Source organism: Wolffia australiana, chromosome 2 (assembly GCF_029677425.1).
Source record: "Wolffia australiana isolate 7733 chromosome 2, ASM2967742v1".
Classification (NCBI taxonomy): Eukaryota; Viridiplantae; Streptophyta; class Magnoliopsida; order Alismatales; family Araceae; genus Wolffia; species Wolffia australiana.
Window position 1 is genome coordinate 1412950 of NC_135836.1, and position 18847 is coordinate 1431796.

An 18847-nucleotide genomic window follows, 5' to 3' on the forward strand; every position below is an offset into this window, starting at 1 on the left:
AAATTATGTTATTTCAATTCTTCCATACAGAATTAATGTTTACCTATTTTCTACGTTACAAGTGGCCTGGCATGATAAAGATGAGAAGACATGATCACAGCCCAACAGGCTGTGATCATAATGAAGTCAATAATGAAGACATGGCCTGGCAGCGATTATAATGAAGTCAATAAATTGGTTGTTCTCTATTAAAAATATAAACTCGATAGTCTAAATCATAAAGATGAATAGGATTCAAGCCAAACCCACCGAGGCCCTTGCAATTCAAATGAAGCAGCTCCTGAAATTCATATTACACCAATAGGGAACAATGTGCAGGCGACCTTCCAAGAATCACATTCTTGAACAATCTTGGACTTCTCGCCAAGAACTTCCAAGCACCGTGCGTCCTCGCGCCAGCCTTTGCATCAGCACTATAGCATTCCATGCCGCCACCACGTCGTGTCCCGCCTACCGTCACGTTCCCGCGACCCAGGTCTGCCCACCACTGCATCACGCGCTGGCGTACATGCCCGCATCCGTGCCTCGCGCTCGTGCTAGCTTGCGCTACGTGCATGTGACAGCGCATGCGCCCGGCATGGTCGTGCCGCACACGCGTTCGTGCCCACTGCTGTTGCCTACCACCATTAGCTGCAGTCATCATCATCACCGTCGTTGTCATTTGATCGTCGGCCCCCACACGCTATGCATTCTTTGGGCCTATTTCGCGCCCTCCACACAATCCGTGCGTGTGTGGGCACTTCGCATGCTCCGCGCCTGCATGTGCACTGACGACTACCGTCATCGACCATGAAACGACTCCTCGCCATAGACTTACGGGTCTCAACCCATCAGGTACCATCGTTCCCCACTATTAGTTGCAGTAGTCTTATTGCTTTTAGTGTTGTAATTACTACATGTGCCTTTGCCTTGTATTAACAATTGAAATATAGGATTAGCCACCTACTTTTTTAGAGGTAGGGATTTCTTGTGATACAACTTGGTCTTCTAGTAGAAGAAGACGTGGACGCCTCTGGACACTTCTTGTCCCTCACTTTGTAGTTTGTCTAGTTGATTCCACTGGTTCACTGGGAGTCTGACTGTGAGTGGTCTGCGCTCGAATCTTTAATCGATCCCCATACTAGTTAGCAACTGCCTCAATATTTCTCACTAGATTTCTTTGATACATTGCATTCCATTCACTCATCACATTCACTTACCAAGTGTCCTGTGTTGTAACACAAGCCGTCTGATCCAGCCGCTTATCGTGTTACATCAGGCACTCATGATATCAGCTTCAACCCTTTGGGAACCTAGACCTAAAGTTTCTTCATCATCCCCATCCAGTTTTCCTATTTTTATTTATTTTACATCACTTCATCTCCCTATCAACCCATTCATATGATTTGCCCTCCCTAGGCTCCAAAATTTTCTAGGAAACTATCTCAAATTTTTCATTTAAAAATTCAGTCATCTACCCTTCCAAATTTTTATCCCATTTCATCTCTATTCAAATCACACTTAAGGTTTCCTCTGTTTTTAGGGTATCATGTCCCATTTTGTTTTCCATACTTGGGACAAATTTTAGCCAACCCCAGGTCACTCTTGGGGATCCCTTTCACCTCAGGCATATTCCTAAACCAAATTATTTTCCATTTAATTTTTGGCATAACAATAAATTATGAATATTAAAAAATTAGAATTATATTTATTATTTGAAGTTACTGTTGGCTTAAAATACATTTGAGAATAATCTAATAAAAATAATTTTAATCATTGTACTCATTTATGATTAGAATTTAATTCTAGAAAATTTTATGAAGATCCAGACGTATGTTTATTGTCTATAAAATTAAATAAATTTATGATAAATGGTATAAATAATTTTAATCATTGTCTTATGTTAATGCTCAAATATAAATTCTATACAATTTGAAGTTCTCAAATATGTTTGACTTTTGAGCTTATTTTTTCATTTCTAAGCATACAAAAATTTGTTAATGGAATGATGTCTTCCATGTGGATCTACTCCTTATCTCATTTTATTTATAGATCATTCAGTCGAAAGGTTATTACATATATTTTTGCTTAACTATGACTTAAAATAATAGTTTAAATCCTTAAATTTAGACTTGTCAGCAGTGGGTGCTGATAATTAGTGAAAAGGATATGGATAGATAGATGTGAAAGGATCGAGGTGATGAATGGATGTTCAGAAGGTGGAAGATTAAGTGAAGTTAGACTCACCATGGTTACTTATTTTCTACCATGATCAAGTCAATTTGTGACTGCAGGAAAGCCCCTGCACATTAATTTCACATTTTTTACTTTGATGAATAATGGACACCAAGAAAACATGATGGAACATGAAAACACTTTCTTTCACTCAGCCTACAAGAGTAAAAGCAATTAAAAGATGTTCTTTGTATGGGTAGAGGGATATCTTTATAAATCAGACGGTACAGGTGGAGAAATGAGAGACAGATGAAGCCACCCTTCAAATATCAGCCAAAACTCATTGATTGTCAGATATGTTGATTTGAATTTAATAATTCTTAGCTGCCGCCTCTAGGAGTCAGGTTCCTAGTATGGTATGTAATCTTCATATATTCACATGATCCCACATTGATTTCTACACATTTTCACTTTGATTTTAGTTATTAGTTGTCTCACGTTTGTCAATAGAGAATCAATGTTATTTATCATATTCCTGTCCCGGAAATCATTGAATGCCGTGTGTACACACTTTATGAAGTTCCAATTTTCCATGACTATTATCTCAATCCAGTTTTATATTTCACTCGTCCATGGCTCCCTCCCCATTGAGCTCTAAATTGCATTGATTAAAATTTAAATCATCATTTTTTCATTTGCCCATGTCTTTCACTTTGATCAAGAAAAATATTTTTTCTTGAATGATTAGCTTTAAAGGTATGTGTTTGTCAATGATTCAAAAGGTTAATCATTGGTCATTGCTGTGATTGGTTGCATCCACTTTTTTTGGCATAGAAATATACACACAAAGCTACAAAATCACTTTAAGTAGTTGCATATAATTTACAAATATATATTTTAACTGTTAAACATATTTCATCTGAGAATTTTTTGTTATTGAATTAAATGGCAGAAAATTCCTAAAACATATATTCTGATATCAAACTTTAATTATTTTGCAGATATAACATCAGACATTGCAAAAAAGGATAGTATGACAATGAAAATGATTTTTTTACAAATATGATGTCTGAAATTTCTTTCTGTAATTCAGGATATGGTTAATCAACATGTTAACAAGTCGATTATGATAAACTGGATCGGACTCTGCATTTTTTTGGCAGTACCTCGACATAACGAGTATGAAAGAGGTTCAAGAATCATTATTTTATTAGATGTACATACGACTTACTTTGGCTTTTTGACCCCATCTTGTAGGGTGAACCTCGAAAGATATGAAAGATTCCCCTCCAAGCCGTACATACAACTTTCATCAAATATGGCTTTCCACAAAATTCTTTATGTATCCATGAGATCGAGTATGGAATTCTGTTTACTCACTTTAAACCGAGTGGATGTTTCCCTCCTTTTCTTTAACAAAAAGAACAAGAGATGAAAAAAGTAGAATATAATTCAAATAGAAATAAAGTTATACACTGCTTGTTTTAAGTTTATACTTTCTTAAGGATATATGCAGGCCATAGTACATTATGTTCAATTTATACATAGGGTAGACTAAGTTTGTGAATCAACTGGTGCCTTTTTATGAACATCATTGGCATCAATTGTAGTTTTTTTCATATAAATATTTTATTAGATAATTATGTTATATTTCTCTTTTTCATAAATTTAAATATGCAGTCCATCATTTGTTTTGAGACAAGAAACATACAGATGGGTTGTTGAGAAAATACTCTTAAGTTGTGGAGGCTTTGGCAAAAAAATTATGTTAATGGGCTTTGGATTGTGTTCTAGTATGGTCCCCATATTCATTGGGTTTGGAATTGGGGGGCAAAGATTATTGTAGGGCATGATGATATTTGAGGCTCTTCAAAAGGCGATCATACAGGGTTTGTTTAATGATTAAACCCAACATATAATAAGTATTGTGTTATCAATATCTCATCTCCAAGTTCCAAAATAAAGTTGTATTTCCTGATTATTCTTAATACATAGATCTTCCATCACCAAATTTCTCCCCAGATTACAGGAGGCTAACTGAATAAAACTACCTAGAACCAACTTGAGTCATCAATATTGTAATATTCTCTCATTAATGTCATAAATTTTCACATCAGAGATTGACACTCAATGTGTTTATGGTTGAATCATTTGCTGAGAGACTCCTATCATGACCATGTATGTCAGAACTAAGAGTTTAATAATTACTACCAAAACTCTCATCTGGGAGCTGAATAAAAAAATCTTATGTGCTTGGTTTTTCACCCATTCATCAGGCTCTCAACCATGTCAATTACAATCCAACTTGTTACTCCTTCCTAGACATAATGACATTTTCTTGAACAATTTTTTAAACAGTATTTGCAAAGGCATAGTTTTTGTAAATTCATGAGACCACTCCATGAGGCCAAATCAAGCATAATTTTTTTTGACAAGTCCAGGACATGATATTTTTCTCAAACTATGCTTTGATATTTGCACAACTGGTGGCCTGTTCTAACATTGACACCTGGACAGAACATAGACAAGTGGCTAACCCATAAGATAAGTGGCATCTGCACAATTAAAACTCTCCTGAGGTTTGGCAGCGAACCTTCTTTCCCAACTCTCTAGCCAACGTGAAGTATTTATATATATCTCTCTCTATCTCTCAGTCTTGAAGATCTCTGCGAGCTCGCGGCGAGGAAGGAGACCGTCCGGTGGAAGAAACTGAGCGCAGAGTCAAGAACGGCCTCAGTTGGCAATCGGAGATTGTTTGGAGAGCGAAATCGAGAAGATTGTGAAGGTTAGAGGGTTGAAGATGAGGATTCTGGACTTGTTGGGGTCGTCTGGGATGTTACTGATGCCCGGCGAGGTGGAATCGGCGGCTGGATGGTGGAGGAAAATCAATGGATCGGAGCAGTGGCAGGACGGGATCTTCTTCTTCCTCTGCTCGGCGTACGCTGTCGTTTCCGCCGTCGCGCTGGTAATTTCTCTTCCTCTTTTTGCTTCTTAATGTTTCTCAGGTTTTCGTGTTTTCAACTGTGCGGCTGTGTTTTTCTTTGTGCCTTGTTGAATTATTTCATTGTCTGACATCGTTTGTTTTCTTCCGGACAGTAGTAATCTACTTTGTAGTTTACTTTAGGTATTTCCATTTAGGATGTCGTTTGTTTTTCCCGAAAATTTGAATCTGCTGTCTTCGATGTACTTGTGAATTTCTGTAGCATTGTAGAAATTGGAATCCTTTCTTTGCTATTTCACGACAGAAATTTCAACTTTTTACTGTTTTTAGGCTTGTTGGAGAATTCCTGGAAAATGGCAAGTTTATGTCCTTTATGGCTTTGTGAATATGTGTATGATCGTAGATATTATAACAAATCGTTTGTTTTTTCCGCGAAGGGCTTTCCTATTGTCTTCGACTGATCAAATAGACTGAATCAATGGAAGAAAAAATTTTGGTCTGAATGTGTAGATAACTGATGCATCGGAGAAAATTTAGCAACCTTTTTTTTTTGCTTTTTCATGGCAGAAAATTCAAGCATCTTGCTGTTGCTGTTGCTTTTTTTATCCCTTAATAAATGTCTTTAATTTCTCTGATATCGTGCATATGGATCAACATCTCCTGCGTTCTTCTGAGATTGAATGTTTCTTTGAAACGGATTTGAAATTCGTGCATGGTCAAATCGAGAAACCGATGAATAGAGCCTTACAGCTTAAGGCATGTAGTCGGAGGTTGGTTACCGACACTTTTCGGGTGACAGCCTTTTCTGTTATTCAAAAAAAAAAAGAAACCAATGAATTAACAAAATGGCTACATGCCAAAGTACCACTGAAAACCTGTGTCAGGGATGGTTCAGATTTGAGACCTTGTGAGCAACTTCAGGGAATGGCCATGGTTAAGGCTCCCACCGGCAGCTCCACAATCATCCTTGAGATTAGATGCATGGGACTGGAAAGGGCGGAATACTGGGGATTAGGCTTTGCCCAACCGATATCCGTCCGATATCCGATATCGGAGAACGGATATCCGATATCCGGGAAAAAATGGGATGGGGCTGGATATCGGATATCGATAGATATCCGTCTATAAGGGGTTAGACGGATATCGGTATCGGATATGGGGGGGGTGAGGACGAATAGGGTATTGGATACCGGATATCGGTCATCCGATATCCGGATGTCGGAGACGGATTCCGGATGCCGGATATCGGTTTCGATATCCTGATATCGAACGTATCAATTGTTTTATTCTATTTGAATCTCAGTTAATATATAGAGTTTAAAATTTTTATTTTCCTCCATATGGATAACAGGATTCGAAGTTTAATGTAAACTCAGAATCCCGTTATCCCACATGGAAGAATGTAGAAATATTTCTTTGTATATATTAAATAAATCCGATATTATATTCCATGGTAAAATTATATTATAATAAATATTCGATATATTTATTGGCCCTTATATTTGGTCATTATTTAATAAGTTATCACAGCGTCTAATTAATAGAAGTAAACATTTCTATATTCTTCCATATGGGATAAAGGGATTCGGAGTTTAACACCTCGAATCCGGTTATCCCATATGGAAAAAAATAGAAATGTGTGGCTGTATGTATTAAATGTGATGACTTAACTCTTAATAGGTTCTCTCCTAACTCTCTGGCCCACGATAAATCGACCTTTCGCTGACTAATTATCAATTAATTATATTTTTAACTATACTTTCAATATGGATATCGAAAACCGATATCCACAACCGATATCCGGTACCGTCATCTGTCCCCTTGAGACGGAGACGAATGCCAATATCGGGACGGATACGGGTATCGGATATCGGCACTGTAGCAACCGATATCCGGTATCCGGATATCGAAGAAAAAAAGAGAAATTTCATTTCCGATATCCAATACAGCATCCGTCCCGATACCGGCATCCGATACCGGCATCGGGACGGGCAAAGCCTACTCTGTCTGAAGCTGGTCCAGCTTTGGAGGCCTGCTGTCTACAAATTAATAATATGTTCCAGTGACACTCTCGCTTAACTCCTTAAAATATCTCATCTCTTGATGTAGAGGGAGGCTGTTGATCCAACAAATGATGTGGAAGATCCCCAGTAGGCTTTGCCCGTCCCGATGCTGGTATCGGATATCGGAAATGAAATTTCCGATATCCATTTTCTTTGATATCCGGATACCGGATATCGGTATCTGATATCGGTTGCTACAGTGCCGATATCCGATACCCGTATCCGTCCCGATATCGGCATTCGTCTCCGTCTCAAGGGGACAGATGACGGTACCGGATATCGGTTGTGGATATCGGTTTTCGATATCCATATTGAAAGTATAGTTAAAAATATAATTAATTGATAATTAGTCAGCGAAAGGTCGATTTATCGTGGGCCAGAGAGTTAGGAGAGAACCTATTAAGAGTTAAGTCATCACATTTAATACATACAGCCACACATTTCTATTTTTTTCCATATGGGATAACCGGATTCGAGGTGTTAAACTCCGAATCCCTTTATCCCATATGGAAGAATATAGAAATGTTTACTTCTATTAATTAGACGCTGTGATAACTTATTAAATAATGACCAAATATAAGGGCCAATAAATATATCGAATATTTATTATAATATAATTTTACCATGGAATATAATATCGGATTTATTTAATATATACAAAGAAATATTTCTACATTCTTCCATGTGGGATAACGGGATTCTGAGTTTACATTAAACTTCGAATCCTGTTATCCATATGGAGGAAAATAAAAATTTTAAACTCTATATATTAACTGAGATTCAAATAGAATAAAACAATTCGATACCGGTTCCGATATCAGGATATCGAAACCGATATCCGGCATCCGGAATCCGTCTCCGACATCCGGATATCGGATGACCGATATCCGGTATCCGATACCCTATTCGTCCTCACCCCCCCCATATCCGATACCGATATCCGTCTAACCCCTTATAGACGGATATCTACCGATATCCAGCCCCATCCCATTTTTTCCCGGATATCGGATATCCGTTCTCCGATATCGGACGGATATCGGTCGGGCAAAGCCTAAAATTGACAGAGTCAGTGTCCCTGAGACAGGGTGATATGACGCCCCTTACAAGCTGAGAGATGCCTTTATCGCCGATAGCATGAATGCCGAGAGAGGGTGATGCCACACCCCTTGAAAGCTGGGAGACTCGTATAACGCTGCCAACGGTATTGGGTTTTGCCGAGAGAGAGAAGTACCACTGTGGTGGTTTCACCAGTGGTGTAAATGCCGCCCTTTAATAAACCCTACTTGTATGTGTATAGCCTTGCGCTTCTAGCGGGTGACAGTTTCATGATGTCTCACGTTTTGTTTTGAAGAGGGCTTCTATTTCTGTATCCATTGCTTTTCTCCAATTCTCATCCTCCATTGCTTAGGTTGGATTTTTTGGTGTACTCAAAGAATTCAGGGCTGCTCTGAACGATTTGAAATCTGATGGCAAATAATCATAGGTAGCTAAGTTACTCAACGGGGTACCAGGGTTTTTGGGTACACATTCACTTGCCCTTTCTCAAGAAAATGAATCACCTTGTGACTTATCTTACACCATTCTCAACCTAGGGAGATGATCAGAGTCCTCAGTACTGTCCGGAGCGTTGTTACACTCGTCATAAGTCTGCCCTTCGCCATTGTCAGGGCGCATTAGCTGTTCTGCGAAAATTGGAGTAGGATGATCAGAGTCGATATTTTTTCAGATCAGGAGCAACGGGTTTCAAAGAAACTGTTATGGGAGAGAAGACTGAACTTTACATGCCAGGAACAATATGCGGGTGAGGAGCTAGTCTCTCAGATGTTGGTGGTACCCATTCATCATTCTGGGGTGGCAGTAAAATCCCAAGGCCAAGGCCCTGGACGGCCTTTTAGGCCCTTCATGTACTTATCGTTTATATTTTTATCTAACTGGGAAGGTCACCGACTTTGTGTGATCTCCCCTATCCTTATTTCAAAAAAAACATCATTCTGGGGTGGCTCCTTTACACATCTCACCCAGTCAAGTCCCCTTCAGATCTAAACAATGTCTCCCCCTCGTGAAAGGTAACATCGGCAGACATAGAATTATCTGACTTTGGATCATAGCATTTCTCCCCTTCTTTCCTTCGTGGATAACCCACAAAAACCCATCTCAGTGATTTTCGGCTGAATTCATCTCCTGGTGGTGCATATTGCATACCTTATGCGGCCAAATATCCTGGGAGTTACACCAGGCTGCAAAGACTCCAGAAAAGTGTTTTTCCATCAAACCTATTTGGCTTTTGAAATTCAGCGTCTTGGACTAAAGTTGATTTGTGAGCTGAACAGCATTTGTCATGGTTTCTTCCCATAAGTACCTTGGGATTCTTTTTCCTAAACAAGTAGAGCCTGGGCAGTCTATACGATGTGACTTATTTTCCTCTCAGCAACCTTGTTCTGCTGAGGGTTATTTATGTAGGAAGACTCTTGAATAATGGGCCTTTTGTTAATGTTATCTCTTGCATTTTCCGATCAAAATGCCTTTACCAGAGTTCCAAACTGTGACTGTATCATATGAAACTTTGTATCATAGAATTTAGAAATAAGCCCTGCAATTTTAGGCTTACTCTGCATTCGGTGAATCCATGTCATTTTTGTGCAGTCATCAACCATAACCCTGAACCACTTGGCATCAGTGACAGAAATCTTGTGAAACAAAATTCATACATCTCTTTGAGTAACTGAAAATGGTTGCTAGCTACAAATACCACAAAAAGCAAATGATGATCCATATTGTTTGCCAATATGGTAGGTGTCACAAGCAACAATCGACAGGTCTTCAGTTGGGTGACCCAAGCGCTGATGCATTATGAGGATCTGTTCAAACTTTGTCTTCAGGTTGACTAGCTCTCACCATAAATAGTCCAGGACCTCTGCCATGGTCTACATAAACCAGTTCACTCCTCTCAACTATTCCAAGTCTCCGTTACATTACCTTCTAAACGATAGAGTAGCCAATACGATTCATTATTTGTGGGCACTTGGTATTTTTACATAATTGCTGACGAGAAATGAGTTCTGCTTTGTAATGGGGCACATGCAGCACATTTTTCATTAGTTCTAGGTTATGGATATGGACTTTGACGATACCCATTACCTGAAGTGATTGGCTTCCTGCTGTGAATACGTTGCTAGCATCCTGACATAGGGGGCATCCATTCCGATTTTGTGCATGAATGAAGCATACAAAAACATGAAGAGGACTTGCTTGAGCATGCCAGGGAAGTTGCTCCAACTCTCACCTTCAATTTATCCATTCCTTCAGAACTAGGACTTCGGGAATCATGTTTGACGATGAGATTGAGAAAAAAAACTCACCTGAGAATCATTGTCCTTCTCTTGTTCGGCTTTATTGGGTTGGGATTGTTTCTTGTTCTGGAGATGCCAGCAAGTCTCCTTAATGTGTCCATGATTCTTGCGATAGTTGCCAAACAGAATCATATGTTTCCCCATTCTGATCACCATCATCCCCGGCGATTAGACCTGAGACAGTAATCTCAGAGGGAGTTCCATTAAGCAGAGACAAGCGACTTTCTTCTTCGAAAATGATCTGGATTGCTTTATTCAAATTGGGTACAACTTCTCCTTTCAGGATCTGACTCGTGAGAGCTTCATGGTTGGAGTTTAATACAATGAGGAACCAGAATAGCTGGTGCGTCATAGTGTTAGTCCACACCAGAGACTCTTCATCTCCGAGAAGTGGATAGTGGTCAATTTCCCTAAATAGAGGTTGAAGTGCAGAAGCAAACTCTGTAACTGTCTCATCCCCTTCGCACAAGATAGTTGCTTTTGTCTCCAATTCATTTACGAACCAATCATTGTTCTTCTTGGCACAGTCTTATGAATGTGATGCCATATATGATTTGCGGATTGAGAGTTAAGGTATGTCAAGGATAGGTTTCCTGTCATACTCCTGAGAAGCCAGGCCAAGGCAATAGCATCATTGATTTCACAAGTGTCATAGTCAGGATCAGTGGTCAGCTTTTCACTGAAAAGATGAGTTCAACACTTCATGCCTGGCCTCTTTGATATGAGTTCAACATACGGACTCCAGTTCAATAGGTTGAACCCCGTGAATTTAAGAGCTTCATGTACCTGTGGGAAGGTAATGTGACCAGCCACTTCCACTGCACATGAAAACTTCATGACGGACGGTCAACCTCCCATTTAGTGGCAACTCCGATGGTGTTGATGTCACAGAGATTCACACCATGGAAATGACCTGGCGGAGATCGATCGTGCTGGTGGATTGAGGGCTATAGGCTGGGAGGCTTGACTGATATATCAGACAGGACCAAATTCCAGGTCTGATATCATGTTTGTGGGGAGGGGTGCTCTGATCACCGTGTTGAACTGAGATTACAGTATATCAGCCTCTTAACGGGAGTTACTCATAACACAAACTATAGGGTATAAAAAAAAAACAAAACAAGGACAACCGAATACAATCCTCAGCTGACACATGCACACTGAAGATTCTCTCCAAGTAGTCGAACACAATGAAAATCAATCATAATTATTCCTGGGAACCAAATAATGTGAATTCTTGAAGAATAATTATTCCTAGATTTCTGTTGTAGTAATCATCGGAATGTTTCTAAAAGTTATGATAGTGTTCTGAAATAACTGGTACTAGATTTTTGTAATTTGTTGTTTTTTCGTTTTCAAGTGCATTGAATTGTTTGTCATCACGTGGAATGTACCCATTCAATCATGTTAGATTTTGTGCCATTCTTTCTTTCTTACATACCTTAAAGTTGTTCTCTTAGGTAACCAGAATTCGATGGTATTTTCTCTGTTAAGACTTCCCTTTTTTTGGGGAACATCATTACATTCCCTCATTATTTTTTTGCCCTTCCTCAGATTCAATTAGTTAGAATTCAGCTACGTGTGCCTGAGTATGGTTGGACTACCCAAAAGGTTTTTCATCTCATGAACTTTATAGTCAATGGAGGTATATTTTTAAAACGTGTGTTCTAAAATATATTTAACGTCATGTTTATTAACGGTTTGTTATTTGGTTTCATCTGCAACCAGTTCGTGCTATTGTCTTTGGATTCCATAAACACGTGTTCCTTCTGAACCCAAAGGTAAGCCTTTCATTTAATGTTATTATCCATTGAATTCTTATAGTTTCCGTACAAGAAAGTGAATTTCTGTCTTCTATATTTAATTCAACAATTAACTCATTCACATTGATGTGAACAAATTGAATGTTAAATCTCGTATGTGACAGTAGAGCTCAAAATGGACCGTATAAAATTTTTCAATCCCGAAGTTCTAAGTTAAATTCCGGTATTCTATTTTGTTTTTTCAAGAAATGAATGCCAGTAATCTGAAATTTAAAGTTCGTCCCTGAACTCTGCTACGTGGTTTAGATAGTCTCAAATCGTCTTATATTCATGAACTTAATGATTTACTTTCACATCATACTGAAACGTTTCCTCCCGACTATATAAGTTCAATGGGATGGTGTACAGATTAGGTACAGTAGTTTGACATTTATGGTTCCGAAATTTGAATTTAGTAATATATTTGCTGGCAGGCCTTTCCTATCTAGGCAAAGCAATGCTTTTGAAGAGTGTGATTTGTGTTTGGATAAATGTCTTTTTTTGAAAGAGAAATTGTTCTCCTTCGTTCTGAACTACGCTCAACTGAATGTTGATGAGATATGACAGGCAACTGTTTCACTAACTGAGAAATCAGTGGGGAGGAGATAAAGAGAGAAAGAAGAGAGAGAAAGTAGAGAGGGAGTGAGAGAGTGGAGAGAGGGAGGAAAAAACTACACCCAAATTAGGGGCCAAAAAAGATCTTACTTAGATCAGAAAAAGACCCCTTATTTATAGCTTTACAATGAAGAATCAAAGGGAGGGAGGTGACCATACTAGGGAGGTGACCAGACCCCTTCTAACGGCCATATTTTTTTTTAAAAATATGGCTGTTAGAAGGGCCTGTCCAACGGCTATAAATTTATAGCCGTTGGACAGGATGGATTTATTGGGTCATTTAATGACCCAATATCCACCTTTAGTGGGTTTAATATTGGGCCCATAGGGACCCAATATTAAACCCTAATCGGGCCCACTATTGGGCCCTTAGTGGGCCTTACGTGGACCCTTAATGGGATTTGGGCCTGCCCTTTTCCTGCATTTATCTTGGTCTTTTTTATATGATTACAATGGCCTTAGGCCCACTTAGTTAGTTGTTTCATCTTGCTTCTTGGGCTCATGATCTAACACTAACACTTTAAACAACTGCCCTCTTTCGTTTTAGATTGTTTCCTCTGATATTATGTAACCAAGATTCTGCCTTGACTGTGAGTTGGATTTTTATTTAATCAGGTGTTCACGTTGATTATATTGGACCTCCCTGGAATTCTTTTTTTCTCCACATATACTCTTCTTGTACTATTTTGGGCAGAAATATACCACCAGGTATGTTCCAAAAATATGAATAATGGTAATTATATTTGCCTTAGATTTTTATTATTACTCGTTAACAGGCTAGAAGCCTTCCGACCGACAAACTTAGAATTGTGTACATCTCAACCAATACCGCAGTATATTTGATGCAGGTGAGTCATTTTTCTTAAATTTTGTTATTACTATTATTCACTACTAAATGGATTTCAGGTTGATATTATCTCAAGCAATAGTTCTTTTTTCTTGGAAAGAGATACATGCAACTACAGGGCGCCCAGAGTCTAATATCCGAGAAATATTTGTTTAAAAGTATTATCCTTAAGGATTTTGATGCGTTGAAAGATGGGAAGGAAACAATTGAGGCGTTGACACGTGAGTAAGCATGAGAAGTGGAACTTAGAAGGACGTTAAACCTCTCTTAGTCTTCATTCACTCCAATCTTACATGCACATGGTGCATTCATCTGAGATGTAGCTTCGGATGACGGACCGGGAATTTTTGAACTGACCAATCCAAAAGTCCTCTACAGTTATAGTGGCCTGTTTCGATTGTAAATTATGGAGGAACTTTGTGGTCATACGACCCTTATTTTTCTGTGTTTGGCCCTTATTACTCTGGCTTCCAGAAATGGTCTCTTGTATGTCCCTTCTTTTCCCAGTACATCTTAGATTGATAGTCTGTATTTCCTTGGCCTGATATAGGCTTGAACTCAGCAGATTCAGTATTTTGGACTGGAGAATGATAGAATAATTTAGGCTTTAACACTGCAGCAGAAGCTTTGTGGGGAACTGTAGTTCCTGATATTTAAGAGATCCTGTTCTGCTCCCTGTGTACAAACAGATGTAGCCTCTTCGGAAGCACGTACCCGCTTGTGATTCAATGATTGATCAACCAGAAGTTCAAATCTGATTAAGTCTGATGAGGAAGCGACGTAACCTGACTTTTTTAATATGGGCTTCGTCTTCAGAATCAGGTTTTCGACTGATATATAATCATCAATTTCATGCCAGATATTATCCATGTCAAATGTATACTCTGACTTTGTAGCTTGCAAAAGACTCATAAACTTAAATACTAAGTTCCAGATCAAGGCATAATCATGGCACTTGCAAGCTTTCTCGCACAACCTCTTTACAGATGGGATCTGCAAGAAATGATTACTTACTCTTGTATTCATTGTGTATTGTAACCAGTTTTATGGTTACGTCGTCCTCTCTCCAGGACTCATAATTAGGATACTGCTAGTTCCTTCTTTTTATGAATAGCATTTCAATTTAATTGGCGCAGTGGCAGATTTTTGTAGGAGAGAAAGAAGAGAGCAACAAAACATTTCATCAACCTATAATGAATGTTGAAAAACCTTAAGAATATTACATCCATATGGAGCTGGTTATTGCTATGGCCAATAACCTTGCCCATGAGTTCAGAAAAAAATTTTCTGATAAAGAAGCGACACGTAGAAGAGATTTGAGAGAAACAAGCCTCTACAAGTTATCTATTTCTACGATCTGTGTTCCATCTGCTGCATAAGTAATGACGTGCAATGGAGCAAAAAACCTTTCTTAGTGTGGTGTGTGTAACATCAAATCTTTAATAATGATGATTTGGTGTTGTCAGGTTTGCATTTGGGTTGTCATTTGGATACATGATAGCGACATTGTCGACACACTCGGCAACTTATTTGTGGCAGGTCTATACTTAGCCTCTTTCTTTGCAATGGTCTACTTAAGTTTCCCGCCATGTCTGATTTTCCTCTTTGTTGTTCTTCAGTTGTTTCTTTTATGGCAGCCTTGGGTTTTTTGCTTTATGGTGGAAGGTGAAACCTATTTCCTCTATTTCCAATATATTTATTATGCTTTCTCTTATGCTTTATCTGTAAAAGAAACACATTCAGTTATAAATCAGGACGGTTTCAACAGGTTGTTCTGCATGCTGAGGCGCTTCCCAATCGAATCAAAAGGACGTAGAAAAAAGCTCCACGAGGTTTGTGAATGAAAGATTGCTTCTGTCGCTTATCTCATTCTGCTTCAGTGGGACTATTTGGATTATTGTACTAATGGTAATAATTAATTTAAAAAACGAGTCTTATTTGAAATCTCCATCCAGCGTTTATTACAAATATCTTTAAGTTAGAATGAGTTTCAAAATTCTGATGATTATCCATTTAGTAGAGAACTCAAACTGTGGGTGGTAGTTTTTCTTCTCATGGAAATGAGTAAATATTTCTGGAAATGCATGAATCTTAAGATTTTTTTGTCAAATAGGATCGTCTGACAGGTTTCTTCTTGAGAACTGACCGGGATTACTGGTTGCTATGTGCAGGTTGGGTCCGTTACAGGGATTTGCTTCGCATGTTTTCTGATAAGATGCGTTGTGGTGAGTAACTTATGCTACGTAGTTTTTGATTTTAAATTATTTCTTTTCCATGACGAAACACTTTCATTCCTTTTGGCAAAAATTTGGAATTAGAAATTCCACTTGAAATAAAAGAAAGAGGGTGTAGTTTTTGTAGATTGATGAATGGCAACTACTAGCCATCTCTTTTTTCGTTTGATTACTTTACAAAATTCTGCCGCCTAAGCCCGATTCATTGAAACAGTTAAAAAATGAGTACAAAGCAGCGAAAGGATTACTCAAAATAAATTTATGATTGCTTCTTGCATCATTTAAAACTTCCAAGATCGGGGTAATGATAATGTGCGAATACCATAGCAAATGGAAATTTAATAATGCATTTTGTCTGTATATCAAATGGAAATCTAAAATGCATTAAGTCGTTTCACTGTAACCTTTGTCCATCAAGGCAAGGAGCAAGTTGGCCTTTTAATAAAATTTCAATTCCAGTACATTTATGCGAAGCACATTACTAAGGTTTTAACATACGTGTGCTATTGTCGGAAGAAGAATTTAGTACTGCCACTGCAATTGAATATAAGTTAATTATTGTGTCGTACTTTTAAAAGCTTTTTAGTAACTGTGTAATGTCTGTGCTGTGCTCATTTTTAGGTTGGAGTTTCGGCATTTGATTCCAATGCATCTCTGGATGTCCTGTATCATCCTGTACTTAATCTCTTATACTATACGGTAATCTTCAATCACATATTTTGGACTTTGAAGTTTATTTTATGCTTTAAGCTTTTTTTCTTAAAAATAAATTATGCATTAAATTTCATTCTACTCTATGAATCCAAACCTGATTTTTCATTGCAGTTGACTGAGATTGTGCCTTCGGCGCTTGTCCTCTTCATACTTCGGAAATTACCTCCGAAACGCGTATCAGCCCAATACCATCCCATCCGATAATATGTGAGGATGAAATTTCCTTAACCTATTGTTTTCCGATTTGGCACTTTGTAATCAAGGGTGCTAAAGCTATGCTTGTGAATGGCCTTTGATATGGTGATTATGTCGTTGATTAAAGCATCATTTAAACCGTTTTATCAACGAAATTAAGATGGTTCACATGAAAAATTACCTAGTCCCACTCTTTAACTATTTTTCTTGGCAATCAATTTTTGTTGGCATGTTTAGTTCGTTAATTTATTATGCATTAGCAATCAATTTTGTGAGATATTATTTCATTTGCTTACTAATTTTAACACTTGGCTAATGGGATATTTTTCCGCACAATGACAATGACTTTTTGGATACGAGTTTAATTTGGCTCAACTTTTCGTGTACATCTTTGGAATGATGCAAAATCTCACAACCTACCTTATTGTCCACCGATTGAAATCTGATGTTCCAAACCGTATATAACAACAGATTTGAAATTGTAGTAACATATCCTTTTAAGTGTTCTATGAGTTCTACAGAAATAAAAAAAATTAGTGAAGCATCATTAACATTGAATATATATCTATTTGTAACTTTCTTAAAAAAATCTTTTGTAACATAATCTTATGAGTGCAGAATGAATTTTAGTAGTTTCTGGATCCAACTTAGGGATTATGCCAGCTTCCTGTTTATTTTCTTCAATCATGTTTTTGGCAATCACTGTTGAACCGATAAATCTATGGTTTTGTAGAACTAATCGTTTTTTTTTTGGATAATTATCAACGACAAAATTGCATCCCACTTTTTAATGAAAATTGGATTTGTATCAACCCAAATTAACTTTCATGTTATCTATTGAACGACAAAATTACATCATAATTCTCTCTCTTGTTTTCTCTCTCACTGGCTCTCTCTCTCTCTCTCTCTTGTTTTCTCTCTCACTGGCTCTCTTCCTCACTTGTTTTCTCTCTCATTAGCTCTATCTCCCTCACTGGCCCTCTCTCTCTCTTGTTTTCTCTCTCATTAGCTCTTCTTTCTCCCTCACTGTCTCTCTCTCTCTCTCTCACTCACTCACTCGCTCGCTCTCTCTCTTGTTCTCTCACACTCGTTCTCTCCCTTGTTCTCCCTCACTCACTCTCTCGCTTGTTCTCTCACACTCGCTCTCTCTTGTTATATATGGGTCATTCTCTCCGTCTTTCTATCTCTTGTTTCTCTCTCACTCACTCATTCTCTCTCAAGTTCTCTTGCACTCACTCTCTCCTGTTTTTCTCTCTCTGGTCTCTCTCTTGTTTTCTTTCTCACTGGCTCTCTCTCTCTTTCTCACTCTCTCCATCTCTCTCTTATCTCTCTCATATCCCTCTCTTTCTCTCTTCCTCTATATCTCTCTCTCAGTCAATCATTCTCTCTCGCTCGACCTATCCATTAGTCGTTCTCACTGGCTCTACGTATATCTCTTATTCCATTTATTAAAAATTATGTTTAAACTAATTCATAACAATTTTAACTTTTCCAGTTCGATCTGGGCAGTTTCAACTGGGAAGGACACACTCTGGTCTTAGTCCAGTTTTACCGAAAATCTACACCTGGATCTGAAGTTCAGCCTGAGGTCTGTCTCATTCTGGTTCAGACTTTGATCAGTCATGGTAACCAGTTAATGCTAAGTTAACTGGGTTGTCTCGCTGCATCTAATGTCGTCTCGCAAAGCAGTGTTGGATAATGAGAAAGTGAGCCAGGTTTAGAGAGGAATATAACTAGTGAGTGAAAGAGTGTGACAATGGGAAAGAGAGTGAGAAAGTGAGACTGAGATAGTGAAAGACAGAGAGAATACCACACGGGGAGAGTGAGACTGAGATAGTGCAAGACAGAGAATACCAGAGGGAGAGAGAGAGACAAGGGGAGAGAGGGAGCGGGTAAGATGGGCAGGAGGAAGAGAGTGAGCTGGAAGAGAGG

At 38.4% G+C, this 18847-nt stretch overlaps 1 protein-coding gene across 1 annotated transcript; it reads left to right on the forward strand.

Annotated features, from left to right (window-relative positions):
• The first annotated feature begins 4802 nt into the window (after positions 1-4802).
• On the forward strand, positions 4803-17047 carry TOM1 (tobamovirus multiplication 1). The gene is made up of 11 exons (XM_078591628.1): positions 4803-5119; positions 12063-12153; positions 12237-12289; positions 13541-13633; positions 13702-13773; positions 15239-15311; positions 15392-15437; positions 15541-15604; positions 15944-15997; positions 16628-16705; positions 16832-17047. Exons 1-11 carry the CDS (start codon positions 4955-4957, stop codon positions 16922-16924), a joined length of 882 nt encoding a protein of 293 aa, XP_078447754.1. The 5' UTR covers positions 4803-4954; the 3' UTR covers positions 16925-17047.
• Positions 17048-18847: the final 1800 nt, after the last annotated feature.

Coding starts and splice junctions, on each gene's coding strand:
- TOM1 (XM_078591628.1), top strand. CDS start 4,955: ATGAGGATTCTGGACTTGTTGGGGTCGTCTGGGATGTTACTGATGCCC. Junction 12,290..13,540: donor TGTTCCTTCTGAACCCAAAG/GTAAGCCTTTCA, acceptor TTATTTAATCAG/GTGTTCACGTTGATTATATT. Junction 15,998..16,627: donor TTCTGATAAGATGCGTTGTG/GTGAGTAACTTA, acceptor GCTCATTTTTAG/GTTGGAGTTTCGGCATTTGA.